At 35.1% G+C, this 27599-nt stretch overlaps 1 protein-coding gene across 1 annotated transcript; it reads left to right on the forward strand.

The window, feature by feature from the left end:
* Positions 1-5303: 5303 nt before the first annotated feature.
* Positions 5304-26162, forward strand: LOC121728274. Its single transcript, XM_042116419.1, has 7 exons — positions 5304-5367; positions 10090-10230; positions 21721-21874; positions 22552-22710; positions 24195-24288; positions 24590-24806; positions 25971-26162. The coding sequence occupies exons 2-7, from the start codon at positions 10098-10100 to the stop codon at positions 26123-26125; spliced, it is 912 nt and encodes a 303-aa protein (XP_041972353.1). The 5' UTR covers positions 5304-5367; positions 10090-10097; the 3' UTR covers positions 26126-26162.
* The last annotated feature ends 1437 nt before the right edge of the window (positions 26163-27599 follow it).

Genomic DNA, 27599 nt, shown 5'->3' on the forward strand with positions numbered 1-27599 from the left:
CTGGGGGGCGCAGCCCCGCCAAAACAAAAACAAACCAGTTGGCTAAACGTCGTCTAGCTGTAGTGTTGAACGTTGTAGTCAACAAGTCGGCTAAACGACGTATAGCCGTGTGATTGAATGGCGTTGTTCAGTCAAGGGGCTAGCTGTTTGATTGAACGGCTATTTAAACCAGTCGGCTGCGACATTAATATTATGATGATGATAGAACGAATCGTTGTCAAACGTCAAACAAAACTTTTTGTTTACTGTCTATAATTCGCTGGAGCTGCCTTTGCAGTAATATATCCTATTAGTATGAGAATTGAGAACCATTTGGTATCTTACTATTCTCAAATCGCGGATTTCTGTCTGTATCGGTCATTGACTCCCTGTCAAAAAACTTGTCATCAAAGTAATAAATTGTTGGAGATTATCATACGAAGAGGTAACCAAGACGTTTTCCGATGAAAATATAATACTTAGGGCCTGTTTCACCACTTTCCGATAAAGTGCCTAATAGGCTATTCACAACTTTTTTGACAGATTCTCTGCAGCCGAACTACTGGTAGTTATGTCTATTGTGGTAATAATTACAGACAAGAAGGTAGATTAACACCAAAAAACTCTGAGGTCACAATAAAATTGTGAGCAATTCTTAATAAGTTCACACAATTATTGTTACCTCATTATCAAAACGTCCACCTTTAAAACGAGCTTAGTTGAATTAACCTAAAGGTAACCGACCTTAGTGACTGCGACTAACGCTAGAGAATCCCAATTTCTGTATTATCTTAGAATTATAATTTACTTCGATAATCCAAAGTCACATTGTTGATAGTTTTTGGAGTTTGGACAAAGAAATCATTTCAAGAAAATCTGTTAACGATTAACGCACAGTTGCTACATTGCTACATTACTGCAACTCACTTTGAGGGCCTGTCCACATGACCAGTAGCCCTAGCACGGCCACCAGTAGAAATGCGAAAGTATGACAAACTGTGGAAATAAACTTAAGGTAGCGTTCCGATCTTTTTTCGTTCCCAAAAATTTAATTAAAATGCCACTTTATGACATACTATAGTTCTAAAAATTCAAATAATATCCTACTCTATGACATATGCATAAAGTCTGTCATAAAGTGGCATTTTAATTGAATTTTTGTCGGTCGCGATTGGCCGCGGTAAAGATCGGAACGACACCTTAAGTTTATGTCCACAATTTGTCTATACTCTCGCATTTCTACTGGTGGCCGTGCTAGTGCTACGGGCCACGTCACGACGCCGACGTCATCAATGTGGAACGGTGCGGTAACATGGCACGGTACGTTGCCGTGACGAGTAAATTTACGTCAACATAACGTACCAATGTACGTCACGATGGAGCAACATTGTACTGTACGTCACCTGATGCCTTGTAAAACTGCTACATTCTTCACTACTTATCTAGGTATGGACCGCACAATACGTATTCTGCTTCTGCTATTGATAAGATGACGGAGAGAGAGATTTAATAAAAAGAAAATACATAAAATGTTGCTACACCGTGACGTGCATTTTCATGTTACGTTGACGTAAATTTTCACGTCACGTCAACGTACCGTGTCACGTTACCGCACCGTTCCACGTTGATGACATCGTGACGTGGAGATGTGGAACGGCCCATAGTGTTAGCGCAACGCGTTACTCTCCGTTCATCTCCTGCTAGTCGTTCTATCACAATGTTCTGTCAAAACACCAAGTGCGACGACATAACGCAAGGGTGTGTCATGTCAATAGCTTTTGACATTTGGCGCGGTCGTATGTGACCGGTTAAATAGGCGTATTTAATGTTGGAGCGTCGCTACTGCAGTGATCAACTGCAACACAACTGCTGTACTCGTATCTTGCGACAGGTAAGCGACAGTTTTTCGTAGATATCGGTCTCGTAGATCGGACGACTACCTTAACAATCTGTTTTATAGCTTAGCTGCTATATAATTCATGCACAGTGCATACAAATTACATACATAATATTATTATCTAATATCATAAATCATTTTTAAAGAAGTGACAGACAGACCTGATAATACAATAGTGACTGTAGCCCATGAAAGAATAATGATAAAGATGGGTAATGTATTAATTTTACCGGTCTTGAACAATAGGGAACATGCAAATATAATAATTAATGAAAATTTTGCTATACTAAAACGTTAAAAAAATATAAAAGAAGGGCCACTGCAAGGTTAATATTTTATAAAATATTGTTTTTTTACAAAAATTACGAATTAAAAGTAACTTGAATATAGTGGACTGTGGAATATATTATTCAGTATACAAGATAATTTTAATAAAAATAAATAGTATGTCACGTATAAGGCTTAAAAGAATTTGTAATTTTAAGATACCATCAAGTAGGTACTCATTAAGTAGGTACACAAGTGCTCTTGGAATCTTACCCAATAAAACAAGTTACTTAAACAGGAAGTTGAAGTGTAGGAAGTGAAGGATAAAATGAATAAAAAATAAAAATAAAGAAAAAAAGTACTTCGCGAACATCGGGCTTTGTAGAATTCCTATATCACCTATGTCCCAACATATTAATAGGAAGAACTCTGCAAAGCCCGATCTTCAGATAGCAACGAAAATATATTTTGCAGTCAGTGCTAAAAACTGATTACTTACTTACATATAATTTAAAAGTTACATGAACAATACTGCCTCGCACAATACACTTTTCCTCAGCGTTTTCTGGAAAAGTTAAAACGCAACGTTCAGCCGAGGCATATTTATAAGACCCTAAAATATAATATGGAAGAACTGAAATGTTATTCCGGAATTTTTTATTTCGTAAATGTTTTATATTTGTCAAACACTAAACTCGATGTTTTGTGAGCATAAAATGATCACACTGTAAACATAATATTATAAAGTTTGTTTACCAACTCAAGTCAATTCGGTGGCTAACTAACAAATAATATTATGTTTAAGTCATGTTCTTCCAAAATTCATAAAATGAAACAATGGATTCAAGTAAAGTGGCATACTTTACTTGAATGATTAATGTATTATTATTATTAGAGATAACGATTTATGGGCAGACTACATGACGCCGACAACTCCATTGCGCCAATATTCATTATCGCGCGGGAACCGTACATTTTTCCGGGATAAAAAGTATCCTATGTCCTTTCCCGAGACTCAAAGTATCTCCATGCCAAATCCCAATGGATTTGGTATGGAGATACTTTGAGTCTATCTAGTACCTCTTCACAGCCAAATCTTGGGCGTGAAGAGGTAACAGACAGACAGACAGACAGACGGACGGACAGACAAACAGACAGACACACTTTAACATTTATAATATTAGTATGGATAGCGATAGCAGATCCATGTTATTTTGTAATGTCAATAATCATCGTAATCTGCGAGCTGGTAATGCAACCAAATTACGAAAATCTCACTGCCCATGAATCAACTTATCTGATACTCTTTTCTCTTATAGCCTTTAGCTATAAGAGAAAAATTGAGTTATTGCTAATAACTTAATAAATAACAACAACAACGAAAGCTTTTTAAAAAACATACGTAAGTTAGCATAAGCAATTATTACCATCGTTAAGTTACATATCAACAGTTAAATATACTATCAAGAATTATACACTGACACATCAATATTTCCAATGCAAAATTAGCGATGATAACTTGGCCAAAGGCAGTTTTAAGTTACCGTCACAATCTTATACTTTACCTAAAATACTTTCAAATATAATAAGTTTATGGAACTTCATTATATTTTTTCCACCCCTTATCCATACTAATATTATAAATGTGAAAGTGCGTGTGCCTGTCTGTCTGTCTGCCTGTTGCAGAATATTCTGTCTGCCTATATACCAATACTTACTTTGAGTCCCGGTAACACTAAGTCACTTCTTCATTTTGTTATCTAATTAGCCTTAATATAAAGAAAGAAATAAACTTTATTTGGTAAACAAAAAACCCGCCAAGTGCGAGTTGGACTCGCCCATGAAGGGTTCCGCAGCAGCAATAAGGTTTTTTTTTAAATTTATTTATTTAAGGTCGTTTTTAACAACAAAGGAGGTTTATCTTATATCTTTAAACGAGCAATTCTTGTATATATATATATATATATATATATATATATATATATATATATATATATATATATATATATATAATTGGCATCTCGGAATCGGCTCCAACGATTTTCATGAAATTTAGTATATAGGGGGTTTCGGGGGCGATAAAACGATCTAGCTAGGAATCATTTCTAGAAAATGTCATTTTCATCGGATACCGAGCAAAGCTCGGTCAAACAGCTAGTTTATATGAAATTAAAAGGTTTTTGATTTTATTTTAATATTTCAGTTGATTTAAGGAAAGTTAAATTAAGGTTTACCATTTATGACGTATAAAAAAAAACTACTTGCTAGATCTCGTTCAAACCAATTTTCGTTGGTAGTTTTTATAGTAATGTACATCATATATTTTTTTTAGAATAATCATGATTCATGCCCCTACTTTAGAAGTTAGAGGGCACACATTTTACCACTTTGGAAGATTCTCTCTCACAAACTATTCAGGTTAGAAAAAAAATTATATAAGAAACCTCAATATGATTTTTAAAGACCTATCCATAGATATCCCACATGCATAAGTTAGATGAAAAAAAAATTTTGTTTCAGTTTTGCCTATGGGGACCCCTAACATTTTTAATACTTTTCCATTTTTGTATCAAAATCTTAATGCGGTTCACAGACTACATCTACTTACCAAATTTCAATAGTATAGCTCTTATAGTTTCGGAGAAAAGTGGCTGTGACATACGGACGGACAAACAGACAGACATGACGAATCTATAAGGGTTCCGTTTTTTGCCATTTGGCTACGGAACCCTAAAAAAACTAAAGAAAAACATGTCAACACCACCAGAGGTAATAATAGAGATTATAATAGAGATTCCAAGTGATCTTTAGATAGTCACTTCTGACTTTTTATCCAACTTTGACAAAATCGCTCGATTCACCTATTATAGTCTTCCAGAATTTGATGGCAAAATGTGGGAAAATAAATTGATTAAAGCAATACCGGGGTAATTGGAATAAAACATTTTTGATCCATTTTTTCCTTATAGCGGCTGATTCTGTGTGTGAAATGCAAATATAAAAATTTATCCAATGATCAAGGATATTTTTTGAAAATCTGCCATCCAAATTTACCATCAGATCCTGGTAGACCTATAGTTATTTGCACTGTATAGTCAAACACTCGTTGTTCCGCACACAAGGAACAGTCTTTCCACATTATACAAACATAATAATGACAAGCGACAAGAGTCTGTGTCAGTCCTACAGTGACCTCACACGACAGTGAACTGAAATCTTGTAAGGTAAGTCTTGCTCTTGGTATATTTATTTATTTTCCTTAAAATTGAAGTAAAAACTACATATTTATCTTTGCTTGTTAAAATTCAAGAAAATAATTATAATGTGAATTAAATAATAACTGAACAATTTAAACCCTCATATTAGTTTAAGTATAATAAATATTACATAATTTTAGCATTCCATTTAAGTAAGTATATGAAGAAAATTATTATGCCATTTTTTTAAAGATTAAGTATGTTAGTTTTACATTGCAGAGTTACGTTGCGTGTTGTGAATTGTGATATCTCTTGAAGAAAAAGTGTTTAGTTTAGATTTTTTTCAACAGTGACTTAATAATGCTTATTAGACTATTACAAAGCAAATGAATAATTAACACCTGGTGTTCGCTACAATGTAATCTATGTCTTTGTCTGATGAGTGATGAGTGATGAGTGGTGGAAAAACATTTTCCATTACTTGACAATGACAATTGACTCATGTGTAGGCGCGGCGTGGAAAGGTGTAAATAAACATAAATATATTATATCGTTTAAGAAAGAGTATTTCGCTGTGATAAGTCCTATATAAATTTACTAATTTAGGCACTTTAAGAGGATACACCATGGGCGAGAGAAATCGAAAATAGGTATTTGAAAATGTATTGCTACCGCAGAGCGCGATAGAGACAACACGACAAAAGTTCTAATAAAAGAACAGAAAATCTTCGATTCGTTGTCCGCTGATTCCTTCTCCAAAACTTAACCGATCTAAGTACTTTTTTAATTAAGAACTAAAGCGAGGCTTGAGCTGTTTTCGTATGTTTTATTTTTTTTTGTATATTCTAGCCAGTTTTGTTTTCTGGGTGTTTGAACACAGACGAAAATCTGGGCATTTTTTGGGTTTTTGGACGTTCTTATCTTTTTTAATAATAAAATTAAGGAAAAAAAAAAAACATAGGGACATGCTAATAGTGGCCATATTCAGGAAAAAATCATAACTCTACTGGCATTATCCAGGGAGGAAAAAGGGGACAACGTTTGTATGGAAAAACGGGCGGCGTGGACTCCTCTTAAAAGGAGGGATAGCCCTGTCTGTTTGTAAGAATAGGGCTAAGGGTGAAGCCAAACTAGCTTAATTATTTTGTGAGTCGTGACTCGTGAGTCGTAGAATTTCGGTTGGCAGAAATTCTGCTGCATTCAGTTTCATAGAAAATTCCTACTTTATTCACACGAGGGTTATTTTGTAAGTCATGAGTATGAAAAATAATAATTTACGTGACCGAAATTCTGAGACTAACGTTCGTTTGGCTTCACCCTAAATCTGATACGAATATTTTTTTTCTGTGGTGGTATCACTTAAACAGCGATAAGCGGGTCTTAGTACAGATACAACGTATTATTAATTTAATTACTAATAATAGTATCAATTACTGGCGATCGGCCTGCCGCATGGAATGATTTGTCTCACGCGACCGTTAAATTTTTATTACAACAACAAGAAAACAACTTTTTTTCTATTTTTAGACTTTATAACCTACACTTTTGTACTTTTCTGAGAAACCACGGACGTTGCATTATTATAATTAGTTAAGTGTTTTTAACAAAGAGCAAGTGATTTTTCATACATACAGGGTGCAATTAAACCTTCCTGCCAAATTTTCTCCAGGACTTAGTTATCATTAGGAGAGTGTATATGTGTACATGTAAGGGGGTGATTTGGGGGGAGGCGCGCGCTCGGAGGCACATCATGCGCGCGCGACGCGTCGTATTTTTTTAGGATAAGGAATTTTAGTACTGAGTGATTATAGAACAAAAAATACGTATATTTTTATTTTTAACAAGGATCAATATATCAAAATTTGGCAGGAAGGTTTAATTGCACCCTGTATATGGAAGTGATGACGGAAAACAAAAATGTAATTTACAGGATAATCGTGCTCAGAAAAAATTAAGTTAACTTTTGGCTCAAGCTTCATTATTTTTAGTTTTTTGCTCATATCGCTAAAACGGTGCGTTGTAGAGAAAAAAAGTGCTATACACAATGAAAGCTCATAAAATTTCCTACAAATTTCTCCTTTACACTTTGTATCTATCTCCACTCCTTGCCTTGCTATGAGCTTTTATCGCTCTTATCTATACAGATTTCGAGTGTCGTTTGATTTATATGCAGCGAGCTTCGGCACCGGTCGTTTCCCCCCCCCTTCTTAAAATTTTTCTCTAAACAAAACGATGTCACGGAGTTATATTTCTCCTTTTTTAAGAACAAAGTTAAAAACTACACTAAACATGCGGTTTTCGAGTGTCATTTGATTTGGGGGGGCTGCGCCCCCCCAAACTCCTCCCCCCACCAAGGATCTGTTACTTACAACGAAATGGTGTCGTGGCGTTCGTATTGCGTCTTATTTCTCCTTTTTAGAAACAAAGTAAATCATCTGTACATATAATAAAATCGTAAGAAACTCAATTCTGTATATTGAATTATTTTTGAAAAATAATACTTTGGACGTGATCTACTATGCTGACGCGGACGAAGTCGCGGGCACCAGCTAGTCTAATATATAAAAAAAAGTTGGTTTCGTTCCTGACGCTATATCTCCAGAACGCACGAACCGATTTTCACGGTTTTGAATTCGTTGGAAAGGTCTCGGGCTCCGTGAGGTCTACAGGAAAAAAATTCAGAAAAAAACTTCAAGAGAAAAGTAGGAAACAGGGAAAATCATGTAATGGCAAAACACTGCCGGGACAGCTAGTAGGATATATTACTGCAAATGTTTTCACGCTAGACAGCACCAGCATAGACAGCAAATAAAAAGTTTTGTTCCACGTTTGATGTTTCGATCAATATTCTGATAAGACTTGTAAACTACGAATAATAAAAACTAAGGAAAAGTAACTTCGTCAAAAAACATGCTCCACAATACTTGTCAAAAAAGTGTACCTTATGGCGGCTCTCGACATATGGCGGCTCTCGACATAGGCGAACGCGTTGGCCAACGCGTCTGCAGACGCGTTGGCCGTGCGCTTGCAACGGCGTTTGTGAGTAATCCACACATAGGAAGGTCGTTCAGTATGCTTTGGATCGCGCCAATGTGCGGACGGATTCAAAATGGATGTTGAGTCGCTAACAGCTGCAGCTGTATATTTATTCACAGCTTATAATTACTTTGTAAATGTGGACAAGAAAAAGTTTTTAAAGGGTATTCTCGAAATAAATAAGTAAAAGGCGAGAAAACGTAACAAACAAAGAAAGAAATAAACTAAAAAAATACATATTTTATAATATTAAAATATATTTTTTTTATTACTTATTATTTATTATACTTATATAAAAATTATTACTTATTACTTATTATAATTATCATGATTAATAATAAAAAATATATATTTATTATTTATTAAATATTTAATTTATTTTGTTTTTAGTATATTTTGTTGTTATAGCGACAACAGATATAGGTACATAATCTGTGAAAATTTCAGAAATCTAGCTAAGTATAGCGGTTCTTGAGATACAGCCTGGAGACAGACAGACGGACAGACAGATGGACAGACAGACAGACGGACAGACAGAAATGCAGACAGACGTTGAAGTCTTAGTAATAGGGTCCCGTTTTTACCCGTTGGGTACGGAACCCTAAAAACATCGTGAGGAAAATAGAATGTCCAATAACCTTATTTTTTTTTGCAACTTTTGATATGATTTTTGGTTCCACAGGCAGTTCTTACTCTGATAGGGTCTATACAGACGGACCGCATTTCAACTGCAATCCAACCGCAAATTGCAGTTCAAGTGCAGTTTGAATGCAGTTGACATGACTGCAATAGAACTGCAAACCAAATGCGCAGTCGGATTGCAGTTCAGTTGCAGTTGGCGTGCAGTCGTGTGAACCGCATACCGACTGCATCCAAACTGCACTGCTACTGATTCCATGCGCGGGAGAGCGGAGCGTGCGGGTGGGTGGGATAGTGCAGTTTGGATGCAGTCGGTATGAAGTTCACACGACTGCAGTCAACTGCAATCCGACTGCGCGTTCGGTTTGCAGTTCTATTGCAGTCGTGACAACTGCATTCAAACTGCACTTCAACTGCAATTTGCGGTTGGATTGCAGTTGAAATGCGGTCCGTCTGTATAGACCCATAGGGCCCAATAAATTTAAATGTTTTCCCAATACTCATATTGTTCGCCATTTCGTCAAGTTAGATGTTAATTCGCCACAAGAAGGAAACGTGCACTCTTCATCGCCGCTCCGGGCGAACTGATCGCGCGGCCTATGTGTGGATGGAGCGCGAAGCTTGCGACAAAATGTCCTTTGATCTTTTGCCGACATTTCCGACCCGCGCGGCAAGCTCGCAGACGCGTCGGCCAACGTCTAAATACCTACGGCCAACGCGCGAACGCCCGTTCTACACATTGGGCCAACGCGTCTGCTGACGCGTTGGCCAACGCGTTCGCCTATGTCGAGAGCCGCCATTAGCCCTTAGGTACACATAATACATTTGCAATATTTAGGTGGCCTTGAGCGGTATAAAGGCTGACGTTACATGACAGTTCGAAAGGATACAAATTTAAAACGGTAATAGTATGGGCGTTACATTTCCTTAGTTTTTATTATTTGTAGCTTGCAAAACATGTTGAATTTTGGTCGGATTATTTACTGTGTGTGCTGGTATCGCGCTCTGCTCCGGCTTTTGCGTAATATTCCCTATTTAATCCTCACAGATGAAAAGATATTGTTAATTTTGCAGAAAGAACAATGGCAAAGGAAGTGCAACAAATGTCACTTGAGAGAGAGTTCGCGAAGAATACAAACATAAATCGAGAGGATATAAAACAACTGAGAGAATGGCTGAAAACTCAACCACATCTTCCGGAAAAACATGTAACAGGTAAATCAGTTAAAATATGTTTTAGTTTAAGTAAAATAATACATTATACATTAAAGACGGAATAGTACGGTAGAACAATTTTTTTGTGAGCTTCATTTTGATACGACGAACAACATTTTTATTTGCGAAAAATCTCGAAAGTGGTAGCTAACAGAGATAGAAAGGATTTCATTTAAATTAGTCATATAATTTAAAGGATTTCATTTAAATTATATCAAAAAAATATTTCCAAATAGGTTAACAAAGTTAACACTTTTAGAACGTCGTGTCTACATGAGGCCTACCACCGGTTCGGGAACTACCCCGCCGAGAAGAACCGGCGTAAGAAACTCGCACGGGGCCACCTTTTACCAAAATGGTGGAAAATAACAATGATAGATTAAACTAATTTACGCAAAGTATTTAAGTAAAGTAAGTAAAAATATGGTACATTTATATAGAAGCGACCTATGGTCAGTCAGCTTATTTTTCCCAAGGTGTGCTATCATTGAGAAAATCAGTTACCTTATAATAAGCTTTAGCACACAAACGATCTTTAACAACTTTTTTAAATTTATTATCTAATTGAAAGACTTTGGACGTCGTCTGGAATTTTATTGTATAGGCGTATACATTGACCTTTGAAAGATTTGCTTACTTTGCTCAGCCTGGTCATTGGTATATCTAGTTTGTGCTTATTCCTAGTGTTCCTGCAGTGAATGTCACTTATCGTTAAAATTATTTACATTTTTTCTCACGTATAACACATTGTCCAAAATGTATTGAGAGATTACGGTCAGAATTCTCAGAAAATGATCATAATCAGAATATGACTAATTAATGATATCAATATACATAAAATCAGCTCGTTAGGGTTCCGTTATAGGGTTCTGTAATCAACAAAACTTGATTGACTCCTGAACCCTTTAGGAACCCTAACAAGCAGATTTTTTGTATATTGATAGGTTAATAGTTATAATTTAAGAGTAACATTGTCCTACAAATAAAACAGTCCACATTTTAGGACCATCAAGTCAAAGTATGAAATACTTTCTATCTCTGTTAGCTACGTACCACTTTCGAGATTTTTCGCAAATAAAAATGTTGTTCGTCTTATCAAAATGAAGCTACCCATAAAAAATTTGCTTGATAGTAATAAAAAAACTTGTTCTAGGGCTCCCTGACTAGAAACCATTGTTGCGTCTTAAATTATAATATTATAATAACAAAATATGATTCCCGCTACTGTGTGTATTATGGAAAATTAATTCATACATTGTTCGAGATAAAAAATTGCCAATGTTCTTTATAAATTCATAGGTTTATATTGATAACAGGACGTATTCAATTAAAAACAGCAACGAATGTGCATAATAGGGTGCAGCTGTTCATAAAAAAGTAAAAATAATTATGTTTTTAAGTATGGTACTCCTAGTGCAGTCAATATAACGACCTCTTGGGCCATAGTTTCTATCGTACTTGCTTAACTCGATATACTTGTTGGTACAAATATAGCTCATGGATCAAAGAAATTGATATCCAGCAGGCTTGGCCACCGTAGAAATGCGAAAGAATAGAAACGCTGACAGTTTTTGCGGACTAACTGACAGATTTTCTTTGTTAATCCATCACTTTGTCTTCTTTAACGTAAGAATAAAGCTTTCCATTAGGGCATCGAAACCAGGCCCATATTTCAAAACCCGGGTTTTCGGGTTTTTGTTAAATAAAAAACCGGGTACCCGGGTATTTCGGGTTTTTTCGGGTTTTTTTACAATTCAAATATTAACAATGCGAAAATACGTTACATATGATTTTCTGCGATTGCCAGCACCTACCCAGTTAAAGACAGTAAATTGAACTACGTTTTATATTAATAAAACGTATGCCAACAAATCTTTATTTACTTAATCTTTTACATTTTTACTGCTGATTGCCAAATTATTAATAATTATTTAATCCTAATTGATGTTTGGCATACTTTGTAGCTGTGACTAAATTTTTGTGCCATAGTTTTTACCATAAATTGCTTTTTTGCTAAGCCGATTGTTCTTTGTAATTTAAGTTAATTTTCTAACTTACTGGAAAATCCCTCAAAGAATTTTGTCATTGTTTGTTCTAGTCTATTGTGTCAGAATTCATGTCAGATAACCATTTATTTGACCAGACCAGACCACTTGGCAAATGCGGAAGGTTGCTTTTTATCAGTTTGGAAGCTAAACAATGGTGTCATGGTGCAACACACAAGAAATTGTATCTGGTGCTGGTGCTGATAACAACCGCGGCTTGTATTTCATCTGGGTTCACTAAAATCACTGTATTAACTATTAACAATTATTTCGCAGTGAGAATGCCATCCACTGCCGGCTATAGAAAGATCGTTTGTCCTATTATGTGTTACCATCATCAGTCTCCGAAGCTCATGAAAAGCAATCTGCCGCATTTGCCAGACTGTAATGTTGGAATACAAAATGGTTTCACATCATAAGAACCAACTTGATGGAAACTCCTCTGGATGGTTTTGTCGGTTTCTAGGGTCTGCTTTTCTGGAGCCATTTTACTGGTTGTACTGTCTTAATATTGGGTTAATTTAACTAGATTATTTCAACTTAGGGCTAGTCCACAGCTATCTGATACGATTATGATTTATGACTATTGCAAATCTATAGTTGCAAATCTAGAGTTTTATATATATAAAACTCGAAGGTGACTGACTGATTGACATAGTCATCTATTTTTTTTAAACTTTTAACTTTAACTTTAATTTGATTAACGCGAGCGAAGCCGCGGGCAAAAGCTCGTATATAATAAATAACGACAAAAACCTTTTTATAACGACAAAGAGGTTTTTAGTAAGTTAGACGACTATAAAATATACTTTAAATTGCAAATAAGACTGGGCCCCATACCATAGCAAGGCACAAAAATTTATTTTTATGTAAAAATCAATTAGTACTACCTAAAAGCCGAGCTTTGAGGTGCGCTTCGTTTTTTTCCGCGGTAGTAAAAACAGATTTTTTTATATTTTAATAGTAACCAAACCCTGAGTAACCGATGATAATACATCTACATAATATAAATAAACTTTACTATATTAAAACACAAATCAGTAGGCGTGGTACTTTTTCCGTGTTTTTTCGGGTTTCGGTAAAGTGTACCACAAAAATGCTCAGGTTTTGGGATATAATAGGGCTCACTTCAAAATTCCTGATAGGTTTTTAAATATTCTTTCACAGAGACTTTGTTGATGGGTGTATTTTATCAGCAACTTAGACATAGAGACTTTGTTGATGGGTGTATTTTATCAGCAACGGTCGATCCAAGTTACAACGTTTTGTTCCCAACTAGCGGCTGCATTTCAAATTATCTATTTAGCTAGCATTATCAAAAGTCTAAGGTACTATCAGAGAAGTTGATTCCTAGGCAGATGGAGGCCCTTTTCACATGCATGATGCATAAGGTTGCGGCACGGTGGCCGTGCTGTATAAAGTAGAAATGTATGCGCTACTAAGCCGTGCCATGTGAAAGCTGTCTAAATAGCTCATACATTTCTACTTTGTACGGCACGGCGACCATGTCACAACCGTATGCATGTGAAAAGGGCCATATAGTTTGGTCGCGTTACGTCAAACCTAGCCGACAGATCACAATCAACATTGAATTGACATGATCTGACCAAATGACGTTGGTCTGTCAAATGCCTAGGAATCAATTTCCTCTGTGGTACTTTCAGCAGACTTAGAACTCTTGGAAGCTGTTTTCTTTTGACATATTTCTCTTTATTTCGTAAGCCTTTGATCACAAAATGAAGAAAACTGTGACCACAGTCATCACTGAATGTTGATTGAAAAGTATTATACTTCTATGAAATTTGAAAACTTTTTACGGTGGATGGATTGCTTGAAGAGACTTGGCTTTTTTACATTGAATAGTTTTGGTAGGATGTTTAATATAAATATTTTTGTGACAATTACTCTGTGACGCTCTAAAACGAAACTTTTACTTTAAAATATTATATTTTGTTTAATTATGAATAATAGAAATTATTAAAGCTATACTAATGTTAGAAAGATGAAGAATTTGTATGTTAGCTTGTTATAAATACCTTAAATCATGTCTAGCCATTAATAATAATCAAAAAACCAAAAAACCCGAAAAGCTTGAAAAACCCGGGTTCCATTTTTTAAGCCCGGGTTTTTTCGTGAACCCAAAAACCCGGGTTTTCCCGGGTTTTCGAGTTTCGGGAAAATCCGGTCTCGATGCCCTAGTGACCATGCTAAGCCTGCAGATGGAGGATCTATATTATTTGGTCGGTTTGCATTAAGTCGATGTTGGTTATACAGGGTGTAACAAAAATAAGTGATAATACTTTAGGGTGTGTACATGTTCCTTGTAGAGAGTTCACTGTGAAAGTAGCAGCGCCGAAAGACCAAAAATTTTTTTCACTTTTGTATGAGGAAACTCGTGACGCTCGGGCCCTTGCCCATACAAAAGTGGAAAAAAAATTCGTCTTTCAGCGCTGCCACTTTCACAGTGAACTCTCTACAAGGAACACGTACACACCCTAAAGTATTATCACTTGTTTTTGTTACACCCTGTATATGTCTGGACTGGACATAGACCCGATCCAACATCGTTGGTCCCCCTTTACCTTAAAAACAATTACTCGGGCAGTAAGTACTTGTTGTAGAATTGATTATTCATATTCACTCGAAAGTCGAAAGTAGTTTTATCAGACGAAAATTGTAGAGGTGTTTATTATGAGAAATTTTATAATAATATTATACCTAACCGAAACCTGGTGTAAAAACTTGGACATTTATCGTTGCTTGGCAAAACAAAACAAAAATACGAAAAAGTTAATTGACTTTTTCGTATTTTTGTTTTGTTTTTCCTTTTATATATTTTTTGTTTTTCTTTTTATAATACAGTTTTACGACTGCAAGATTAGTCGTACAAGAATTAGGTTTTATTTAAAAAAATATAAATGGTTTCCGAGAAGTACTAAGACATCATAAGTAATTAAAATCGGTCAAGTACGAGTTGTACTCGTGCACGAGGGGTTCCGTACCACTACAGTCTACAGAGCAATTAAAATAGGCTAAGAATTGTATTTTTTTGTATGGGAGCCCCCTTAATTATTTAATTTATTTAAATTTTATTATTATTTATTAAAGTACAAATACAATTAAGTATTTTGTGAACATTTCAATTGCCCATGTGTTGCCGTTATTGATTAAGAGCAAAAAATAGCAAAAAAATCAGGTTTGTTATATGGGAGCCCCCCTTAAATATTTAATTTATTTTCTTTTTAATATTTGTTGTTATAGCGGCAACAGATATACATAATCTGTGAAAATTTCAGAAGTCTAGGTATAGCGGTTCTTGAGTTACAGCCTGGTGACAGACAGACGGACAGCCGGACAGACATCGAAGTCTTAGTAATAGGGTCCCGTTTTTACCCTTTGGTTACGGAACCCTAATAAAGTAAATGATCATAAGAATAATAAAAATACTTTGAATATTATTTTAAACCGACTTCCAAGGTAAAAACAATAAAATTCTTAAAAATTTAATTTAAAAAGTATGAAATAATTCTTATTTTTCATTCGTGGCTTTTTCGAAATTCTACTTAACCTCAACCAAATCTGTACTCAATATTCATTCATTTGAAGTCGATACCAGCCCAGAGCTGAGATTTATTATTATTTCATACTTTTTGGATTATATTTCTAAGAATATTATTATTTTTGCCTTAGAAGTCGGTTTAAATTTTTTGTTAAAAATTTTACTCTTTTTAGTTATCTACAAGATAAGGCTTTATGTGTAAATAACCATTACGAATGTTAACTATTCACATTATGTTACTGTAAGCGAAATTGTGGTAAATGCTTGCAGTTATCGCTTAAGCGATGCTGCAATTTCCAAACTTTTATCTTTAAAGGTTCAGGTGTTCTGTTCAGTGCCTTCGGATCAAGAGACACCTTGATGTATGAAATTTCACTTATTTGTAACATATGTTTAAGTTACTAGAAACAACATCTTAACCACCATTTGTGTTTTAATAAATTTTTAAGGATTTACCTCGATTGCTCATAGATTCCATCATCTGATCACCACTTTCGTGATGTTTATATGAAATTAAGATTATATCCTATACAACAACACAAGATTCTTGAAAATCGGTCCTCAAACGGCTGAGTAATCGTTGAACATACAAAAAAAAGATACATACAGCCGAACGTTAATACGTTCGCTACCAAAAAGTAAGATTTCCTATCAGGTTATAACCTGGATCCAAAGGTTCCCAACAGAACTTTTGAATCCTAATAGATACAGGTTCGGGGATTTTGGCGATGTTTAAACAACTGAAAGCATAAGCCAATATATCAATTTGATTAATCATCATCATCACAACTATAATTATGCCATACATCATCAGTCATCACATTATGACACATTTATTGGTACTTTTCATGAGATTTTGCATCGAAGCAGATGATTTTAATGATTCCTTCCAAAAAGGAGGAGGTTATATTATGTTCGTCTGTTTATTTTTTCATTTTTTTTAGAGGAGGATTACCTCATCTAAAAAAATGAAAAAAATGAAAAAAAAAATATCTGCTTCGATGCAAAATCTCATGAAAAGTACCAATAAATGTGTCATAATGTGATGACTGATGATGTATGGCATAATTATAGTTGTGATGATGATGATTAATCAAATTGATATATTGGCTTATGCTTTCAGTTGTTTAAACATCGCCAAAATCCCCGAACCTGTATCTATTAGGATTCAAAAGTTCTGTTGGGAACCTTTGGATCCAGGTTATAACCTGATAGGAAATCTTACTTTTTGGTAGCACTTACCTTGGATGCTTCAGAAAAAATTGTAATCACTGTAATATGTTTCCATACAAACAAGGAGTCCGCTCGACTCCTCATAGAACCCATCATCAGATCACCACTATTGTAAACATGGTACCAACTTCGAGTTAAACCCTATATAACACAAAAATAATTTTGAAAATCGGACCACAAACGGCTGAGTAATCGTTGAACATACAAAAAAAAGATACATACAGCCGAACGTATTACCTCCTCTATAAAAAATAAAAAAAAAATAAACAGACGAACATATTATAACCTCCTACTTTTTGGAAGTCGGTTAAAATAATATCATGTTGGTTGACATTGAAAAATTTGGGTTATTAGGGCAATGCCAATGTTTCCACCACCTTTTTTTTTCACCTTGATTCCAGTTATATCTATATATAAAAAGGCTTTACGAATTTGTCACTACAAATAATATACTTACTCCACAACAATTCGGTTTTCGTAAAAATAGTAATACAACTTTAGCTTGTTTTAATCTTATAAAATACATAATAGAAGCTATAAATGATAAAAACCCAGTAGCAGCGATATTTCTAGATATGTCTAAAGCTTTTGACTTCGTAGATCATAAGCTGCTACTATATAAGCTAGAAAAATATGGAATACGTGGCAAAGCCTTGGACTGGATTAAAAGTTATCTATCGGGACGAAAGCAATGTGTACAAATATCGAACATTCAAAAAGGGAAAGAATCTACTACCAGGTCGGACTTTTTACCTAATAATTTCGGGGTCCCGCAAGGTAGCATACTAGGTCCGTTACTTTTTTTAATTTACATTAATGACCTTCCTAACGTAACAGATCAATATACAATTTTATTTGCAGACGACACCACGGCTATAATTAAGCGTAAAAATATAAAATATTTTCAAAATGACATTTATAATACAATTAAAAAAATCATGACATGGCTTAATAATAATAATTTAAAAATTAATATAAATAAAACAAAATTAATACAATTTAGAGATTATAGAACACGACCTATTGACTTGAATATTAACATTGACGGCACTGCTATAGAAGAAGTTAATTCAGCAAAATTTTTAGGAATCATTGTAGATAGACACTGTAACTGGAAGGATCATGTAAACCATGTATGCGATAAAATTGACAAGTTTATATACGCAATTAAAATATTACGTCTAAAAGTCTCGACCGAAGCAGCACGTTGTGCATACCACGGATATGTTTCGTCTGTACTCTCATATGGGCTACTACTTTGGGGAAACTCTGTTGAAATTGATAGGGCATTTAAAGTTCAGAAGAAGTGTGTAAGGGCAATCTGTGGAGCTTCCCCATTAGATAGTTGCAAACCAATTTTTCAAAAATTACAGATTCTCCCTTTGGTATGCTTGTATATAAGAGATATTTGTGTTTTTGTTAAGCAACATTCGCACTACTTTCCAAAAAATGCTGATGTCAACAATAGAAGTGCTACAGCAAGATACAAATATAAACTGTACATGCCACAGTGCCACATGGATGTATATAGGAAAAATGTGTACATTAACGCCATTAATATTTTTAATAAATTACCAGATAATTTTAAATCATTAAATGCAAGTAACTTTAAAAGACAAATTACTAAATGGCTATTAAACAATTGTTTTTACACATTAAACGAATATATGACATTTAAAGAAAAATAATGCAATGTATAACGTATATATTACCTATTAAAATTAATTAAATTTGGCAATTAAAGACCAATAATTCAATGTATGATGTAATAAAATTAGTTAATTAAAATCTCTTATGACATAAATAGTTTCTATGTAATGTAATTATTATTATTGTATAGTTATTCAATTTGAAATGTATTTTATTTTATATGAAGCTTATAATATATTTCTTCAATTGACAAATTATATATAAAATTCTTTGTAAGATAATGATGTAGGTATTAATTAATTTTACTTATATATTTAATTTAATTGCACGCCATTGTTATGGCAGAATGTTAGAACTATAAGTAGTGAATAAGACCTTTATATCAACAACATTCTGGCAATAAAGACATTTGAATTTGAATTTGAATTCCTTAAGTACTTTGAACATAAACTGAGGACAGTGGGTACAACATAATTTGCAATTATTATAAAATAAGTTTATTTTTATTATTAATGCTAACATACGAATTTTTTTCCTTATTATATTATTATTATGTTTCAAATTAACTTTATATTTTATATTCTTCTCTCAAGGTTATGAATTATGATAGACACGTAGTACACTGTAAATTGTACAACCAATTAGTTTTAAATGTTTTCGGGAATCATTTACTTATTATTAAGTGATATTACTTTAGGTGCTTTAGGGTGTTTAATATGTGTCTCTTTATGTATAGAGTTCTCTGTGTACAGTAGCAGCACTGAAAGAGTAATTTTTTTATGATTTTATGGGCAAGCGCCCCAGCGTCAGGATTTTTTCATACAAAAGTTAAATAAATAAAAAGTTACTCTTTTAGCGCTGCTACTTTCCCAGTGAACTCAATACAGGGGATTCATATATACCCTAAAGTGTTATCACTAAGTTTCGTTACACCTTGTATACATTTTTTACATACAAAATGGGAAAATAATTCATAACGCCATAATTGCCCTACAAATTGTATGGGTATTGGGTAATCGCCCCCGCGTTATGAATTATCCCATACTGCTTAAAAAACAAAGTATCGCTTTTAGCGCTGCTACTTTCACAGCGAAGGCTATAATACTATAGGGGGGCATTCACACCCTAAAGTATTATCACTTAGTTTTGTGACACCATTAGTGGTGTCATTATTAGATATTAATCTAAGATTAGAATAAGTAATTTTCATATTGAAAGTGATTGTTTGTGCACTTCCTACGGTGAGCACGACGGTAACGAACGTTTGTTTTTGGCGGTGAATTAAATTTATACGTGGGAGAGCCATGCTTCGGCACGAATGGGCCGGCTCGACCGGAGAAATACCACGTTCTCACAGAAAACCGGCGTGAAACAGCGCTTGCGCTGTGTTTCGCCGAGTGAGTGAGTTTACCGGAGGCCCAATCCCCTACCCTATTCCCTTCCCTGTCCTCCTCTATTCCCTTCCCTTCCCTCTCCTATTACCCTATTCCCTCTTAAAAGGCCGGCAACGCACTTGCAGCTCTTCTGATGCTGCGAGTGTCCATGGGCGTCGGATGTTGCTTTCCATCAGGTGACCCGTTTGCTCGTTTGCCCCCTTATTTCATAAAAAAAAAAATTGTTTTGCTGCATCGATCATCATCACAAAATATACTTTAACTGTAAGAAGTGATAAAAAATATTCAATGAGAAAGGCTATACGAGTATTAAATACTTTTATGGCAGAACAGCTATTGATTAAAAGACCATTACGAGTAATGTCAGGAAGTTCATTGTTCTTATAACATTGACATTATAAAGATCCTTTAATTATTATTATTAATTGGTAGTAGTTGCTCACGCAAATAAAGGTTTTGTCACAGTTGTAATAATTATTATCATATCTGCGCGGCAATAGCCATTATCCATTTTTTATTGATTTCTTACATCACTAGAATATGCCCGCAACTTTCCTTGCGCGGAATACTACGCAGAATATTATCATGAATGCACTAATAGAACTGTGTATTTTCCATTCTAATACTACCTATGTCCTTTCTATCTCCTTACCTACCTTATTAATTTATATTTATAAAATTATTCAAAAGAAATAAAGTATTTCACATTATTTTATTTACTTACAAAAATATCAGTAAGGATAATTTAAATTTAAGAAATGTGTAGCAAAAACTTATTTCTCTTGGTGTATTTTTCAACAATTTGCTTTTGACAAGAGAGGGAGGAAATATTTTAGTTTATTATTATATGTTATATGTATATTATATTATTATATCTGAATGATCCTACCGTGCCCCCGCCAAGACGAGCCAAGCGAAGCGCAAGGGCACAACCTACCATTTTCGCAAAGTGTTTCGTCGTTTTTTGAACCCTCATAGATTTGCTTTCCGATGTATCAGATAGTTTATATTCTCAGGATATGATATCATTAATATTCTAATTAAATATACTTATACAAAGTCTTAATTGAATAGCTCTTATACTTTAGATTTTATTCATTTCCAAAATACACCGATTTCGTCACTGACACACAGACGATCATCGAAATGTTTGGCTTTCCTGAAGCTAGAAAGCTGAAATTTGGTATATAATCAAATTTTAGTAAAACTTTTAATTTTCACCCCCCATTCCCTAAATGGGGGGAGGGGGGTATATGGAAATTTTTATGAGATTTCCACCAATTTTATGAATTAGGACATGAAAGTTTACAGGGGACTGTAGACAGTAACTAAAAAACCTATTAATAAGTAGTTACAAGAACCAACTTACAAAAAGAACTGAAATCCCACCAAAAATAATTCATGTAAAATGTTGCCAAGACGATCACATAAGGTTTGCCCTGTGAAAAAGATTTCAGATCCCATGTAGAGCTGAGCTTTTGAATCTACATTCTACACGGCCTAACTCTACCCTAACTTCAACAAATTCTTCGCCCGTCTGGCGCGAGTCCAATTCGCACTTGGCCGATTATTTTAGCGTTTTTATAACTACTTATTTATCTGCATTCAGAACTGGACCTCGTTCTGGCTTACTACTGCTGCGACAGAAGTTCTCAACTAGCAAAAGACGTTTTGGACCTGAATCTGACGTCACGAACGCTCATCACCGCCATGTTTGGACACAGAGAAGTCAGTCAGAAGATTCTAGAAGCCGCTAGAACTGTGTAAGCAAGCCTTTGCCTGATTTAAGCATTCTAAACTCAAACTGCTGTCATATATACGTGGGACGCTGTATAATATACGTGGGAGAGCCATGCTACGAATGGGCCGGCTCGACCGGAGAAATACCACGTTATCACAGAAAACCGGCGTGAAACAGCGCTTGCGCTGTGTTTCGCCGAGTGAGAGAGTTTACCGGAGGCTCAATCCCCTACCCTATTCCCTTCCCTACCCTCCCCTATTCCCTTCCATTCCCATCCCTACGCTCCGCTATTACCCTATTTCCTCTTAAAAGGTCGGCAACGCACCTGCAGCTCTTCTGATGCTGCGAGTGTCCATGGGCGACGGAAGTTGCTTTCCATCAGGTGACCCGTTTGCTCGTTTGCCCCCTTATTTCATAAAAAAAATATATGTCTCGATATAGCTGTCATATTTCACGATAATATTTGACGCGATAGACTCTTGACCCTTCAGATCAACTTCAGACCGCAATGCGACGCGTACGGCGTAGATGCATTTCTAAATTTGTACCGAATTGACAGATTTTAATTGACTGAGACGTCTTGCAAATCTGTCAAATACATACAAATTTAGAAATGCGTAGATGCACACGTGCGTCGCGTTGCGTATTAGAAAAGTTCTCCAGGTGAAAATGTTTAAGACGATATCATAAATATTTCAGGACGGTGTATACTCTACCAGAGCCGGACGCCACAGGGACCTGCTACCTGTACGGTGGGCTGATGCGGCTGGAACCGAAGTACTTTTTCTTCGGTGACATCTTGCAACTGGCCCTCATGATATTCGACCTTTGGCAGTATGAGAATGGCACCTGCCCTTGGTATGTAGCTTCCACCACCGTTTTTGCGTAACTTTCTGCAGCGCACTGTAAAACTCTGGAACGAACTGTCACCAGCACTCAGCAGTATTTCCGGACCAATAGGACCCGCAAACCAGAAGAGAGCGTATTTTCTCTTAAAAGGCCGGCAACGCACCTGCAGCTCTTCTAATGTTGCGACTTGCGAGTTGCGAGTGTCCATGGGCGACGGTAATTGCTTTCCATCAGGTGATTCGTTTGCTTGTTTCCCCCCTTATTTTATAAGAAAAAAAAACTTACAATTTAGCTTTCATATTCTTATTATTATTGTCACCTTATTTTTATTTGAAAATGCTACAAACGCCAAAAGATAGTAACAACTTAGTGAGAAATATTACAGTAAATCTACGATATTATTCGTATCGTGTCACCAAACTGGTACTCCAAACTACAGATAGAACTTAGGAGTTACAAGCAAGTAAATTACGTTGTAATTTTTGCCATTGACATTTGTTAACTCAATATGCATGGCGTCTTTGTCTAGTTTTCATTGCCATTACACTGTCATAGCTAGAAAATCACATAGCTACTAATCGCGTGACGTTTCGTATTGTTTCCTGCATTGCAAATTCACATCGTGTCGCTTCTTGATTTTCAATAACGTAGAATTGTAAATATCTTTACATTGTAAATTGTAATATTATTTTCAACATTTTTACCGCTTTAGAATATAATAAATCTAAGGATAAAAAAAATATTCGTGTTTAAAATAACTTACTCAAACTTAAATTGTGATAGAGTTAAATTAAATGTGTGATTATATGAAAATAATCTGAAACTATAAGATGTTTTAGTGTGGGTTGCACCAGAGGCGTGGTTAAAGTTAAAGTTAAGGTTAAAGTTATGGTTATAGTTAAGGCTAAAATTTTAACTTTGGCCGGAGAAATTGGCAGATGACAGCTGGTCCAACAAGGTTATAAAAGAACGTGGGCGGAGGCGCTGCTGGTAAAGGAGAACTGTCAAAAATTTGTATGATGACAGCGTTAGTTCCTTTTTTCGCCACGTGCAATTAAAACCTTGTCGAGCTCTATATGGTTATGGTTATATTATATGGCGTCTTGATGGCGTCCATTTTTAACTTTAACCAAAGATTTGACATTTTGCATTGTAGTTAAAGTTATAGTTAAAGTTAGTAGGTAAAACCTAACCTTAAACACGTACCCAATTTAGAATAACCAAAACGGCCGCGGCGCTGTTCTTAAAAGATCATTTAGGATTATTAAAATCTAACGGTTTTTACATTTTGAAGGTAACAAACTTGACACAATCCCTATTTCTATTGTGTCTGAAGATATTAGGCATTTTCCTATTTTCCTACATAAATAATATCATAGAGAGGAAGACCGTTTACTGCTGCTGCTGCTGTACTAACTATAATAATATATATTACAAAATTTATGAAATTTGGCATATAATATGTATTAATTTATTTTTTTTATTTTTTCCAGGTTTTCTATTATTATTGACTTGAAAGGCGTTGTATGGGCCCACATCACTCGCATAGATTTAATGACATTGAGACAACTTATTTACTATTTAGAGGTAAATGGTTACTTACTTTTATTGTAATTTATACCATATTTTTTAGAAAACTAACTTTACTTCTGGACGCTCTGTACTATGGACTCTACTACCGTAAATACTGTTTTTGTTATTATTTTTATTGCAAAGGTGGCATATCATGCTTAAATACATTGATACAGAGCAAACTACCCCATGGAAGTTATCTCATTATTGGCACATTCGATTTTTTTCAAATATACGAGGAATGCTAATTAATATGTTTAATTCTATGGTATAAACTCTAAAGTACTTTAAAAATAAATTCAACGTATTTTTTCAGGAAGGAGTTCTGGTGAAAATCAAACACATCCATTTCCTTAACGCCCCATCATTTATAGACAAGTTCTTGGCACTGATCAAGCCGCTGATGAAGAAGGAATTATTCGAGAAGATCCAGGTTCATACATCTGACTCCCCCAAGGCATTTGAGAACATACCAAAGAAGGGATTGCCCAAAGAACGAGGCGGTGAATACATGACTGGGCAGGAAATCAGTGGTAAGTTTTTTTTATATAAAATAAGTGGATCACAACACTTATCGCGGTCTTCCGCAGTTTCTTGCCACTCTGTGACTGTCTGGGTCACTGAGCCATCGTAGTAAGTTATAAAATAAGGGGGCAGACGAGCAAACGGGTCACCTAATGAAAGCAACTACCGTCGCTCATGGACATTCGCAACATTAGAAGAGCTGCTGGTGCGTTGCCGGCTTAAGCTCTAGTTATTAATAAATATACATTGACAGGCGCAGTAAGAGGTATTTAATGATTAATTAAATGACGAATTTAACAGAAACTCTTCAAATCTCTCTGAGTATGGCCATATACCTGCTTGCGCCAGTAATTATAAATACCATCCCTATACTATTCTTGTACTCCAAATAATAAAAATGCGAGAGTTCTCTCTTCTTTGCACGCTTAACGTCAGTCTTTATGAAATTTGGTATGAAAATACTTTAGAGTATCGACTCCCAATAAAGGTTGTAAGGCTTTTTATCTTGAAAAAAATGAAGATACGATTATTTGAATGTCGGGACAACAAAGTTCTGTTTAGTAAAGTTTTAAGAAGGATAGTTTAGTACTACCAGAGAAGTTTATTCATAGGCAGATGGTGGTTCTATGTAATTTGGTCACTTTTTGTCAAACCCAGCCGACAGACCAAGAATTACATTGATTTAAAATAATCCGACTTAATGACGTAAGTCAGTCAACTGCCTATGAATTAATTTCTTGGATGTTACAATAGGTATAATAATTAAACTCTTTCAAATGCGATAAAGATTAATATTCAAAAGTAGATATACAACTATGACGACTTTTGTCGTGGGAGAGCCATGCTTCGGCACGAATGGGCTGGCTCGACCGGAGAAATACCACGTTCTCACAGAAAACCGGCGTGAAACAGCGCTTGCGCTGTGTTTCGCCGAGTGAGTGAGTTTACCGGAAGCCCAATCCCCTACCCTATTCCCTTCCCTACCCTCCCCTATTCCCTTCCCTTTCCACACCTACCCTCCGCGATTACCATATTCCCTCTTAAAAGGCCGGCAACGCACCTGCAGCTCTTCAGATGCTGCGAGTGTCCAGTTGCTTTCCATCAGGTGACCCGTTGCTCGTTTGCCCCCTTATTTCATAAAAAAAAACTAACTAATATCTATTATTTTGCAGAATACACAATCCAAAGGCTAAACGCTAACAAGAAGTATTTCGAAGTTGAGAACTTGAAGAGAATAAATAAGTCGTTGAGGCCGAGCGGAAAACATGCGTCGATAGAAAACGTGTTGGGGATACAAGGCAGCTTTAAAAAACTGGAACTAGATTGAAAATTGTATTATTAATAAGTGAAACAAGTAATTTTAATTAATTAAAAACATAACTCTATTTTTGAACTCTTTATAGCGTCAAAACGTTGTTTAGATTTTGTAAAATTAAGAACGTTTTAAAAACTATCGTAAACAAAAAAAAAACTATTGTCTTATAATATATAAAATTCTCGTGTCACAATGTTAGGCCGCGTACTCCTCCAAAACGGCTTTACTGATTTTAACCAAATTTTATTATATGCATACTAGATGTCCCGCGCGGCTTCGCCCGCGTAAATTAGAAATTTTACAGAATCCGTAGGTACATTTTCCCATAAAAAATATTTCCCCCGTTTTTCCCACATTTTCCTGAGTTTCTTCTGTCGTATTAGTCTTAGAGTAATAATATAATATAACCTTCTCGATAAATGATGAGTCTTACTCGATAAATGATCTATCTAACACTGAGATAAGTTTTTAAATCGGACCTGTAGTTTCTGAGATTGACGCGTTCAAGCAAACATACTCTTCAGGTTTATAATATTAGGTAGATATAGATTTTTTTTAATTATCGCTTGACAAACTCGAGTCTCGATCTAAAAGACTATGAAATGGTATAATATGGTAGTGATGATGATGATGATGATGATGATGATGAAGAATGTAATTTGCATAGTAGCATATGCTTTCTGTTCTTAAAACAACGCCGAAACTCCCAAACTTGTATCTATAAAGAATCAGGAATTCTCTCAGCACCTTCCGGACCACGGTATACCAGGTATATCTCGGTGCAAAATCTTACTTGTTGGTAGCATATGCTTAGAATACTTCTCACGAAACCGAAGTCACCATATGTTTCCCTATAAGTTTTGAGGAGTTCCCTCGATTACTTATGGATCCTTCATCAGATCACCACTTTTCTGAATATAATACCAAATTGGGATGATACCCTATATACCAAAAGAAAAATTTTGAAAATCGGTTAACAAACGGCGGAGTAATCGTTGAATATAAGAAAACGAACATAACACCTCCCCCATTTTGAAAGTCGGTTAAAATTGTAGCCTATGTGTTATTTATTTAATATTTTAATCAGCACATGAATTGAATAACAAAATTTTTTTCAAATTAATCGTAGCACCATCTGTCAGGACTCAGGACAAACTAAAATTGAAATAGAATAATATTGAATGCGATGATAGCGCCGTCCGCCGGATCTAATGTAAAACATTCCAAAATCAACAACTCCTTATAAATAAGAAATTAATTGAAAAAACATTTTCCAGTAGACCAAACTGTAAATCTAAACCATTCTCGAATCTCCACGAACACACACAAAAAATTTCATCAAAATTGGTCCAGTCGTTTAGGAGGAGTTCAGTCACATACACACGCACACAAGAAATATATATATTAAGATTCAGTGGGTCTGAGAATTGGCTACTGGGTACTTTTTATATTGATAACTTGCTTTTGTTGAATAAATAATAGTAAA

Source organism: Aricia agestis, chromosome 6 (assembly GCF_905147365.1).
Source record: "Aricia agestis chromosome 6, ilAriAges1.1, whole genome shotgun sequence".
NCBI classification, from domain to species: Eukaryota; Metazoa; Arthropoda; class Insecta; order Lepidoptera; family Lycaenidae; genus Aricia; species Aricia agestis.

Excerpts from the sequence above, each read along its gene's own strand:
- LOC121728274 (XM_042116419.1), top strand. The coding sequence starts at position 10,098 with ATGGCAAAGGAAGTGCAACAAATGTCACTTGAGAGAGAGTTCGCGAAG. Across the intron at positions 10,231-21,720 it reads TCCGGAAAAACATGTAACAG|AACTGGACCTCGTTCTGGCT; the intron begins GTAAATCAGTTA and ends ATCTGCATTCAG. Across the intron at positions 24,807-25,970 it reads GACTGGGCAGGAAATCAGTG|AATACACAATCCAAAGGCTA; the intron begins GTAAGTTTTTTT and ends ATTATTTTGCAG.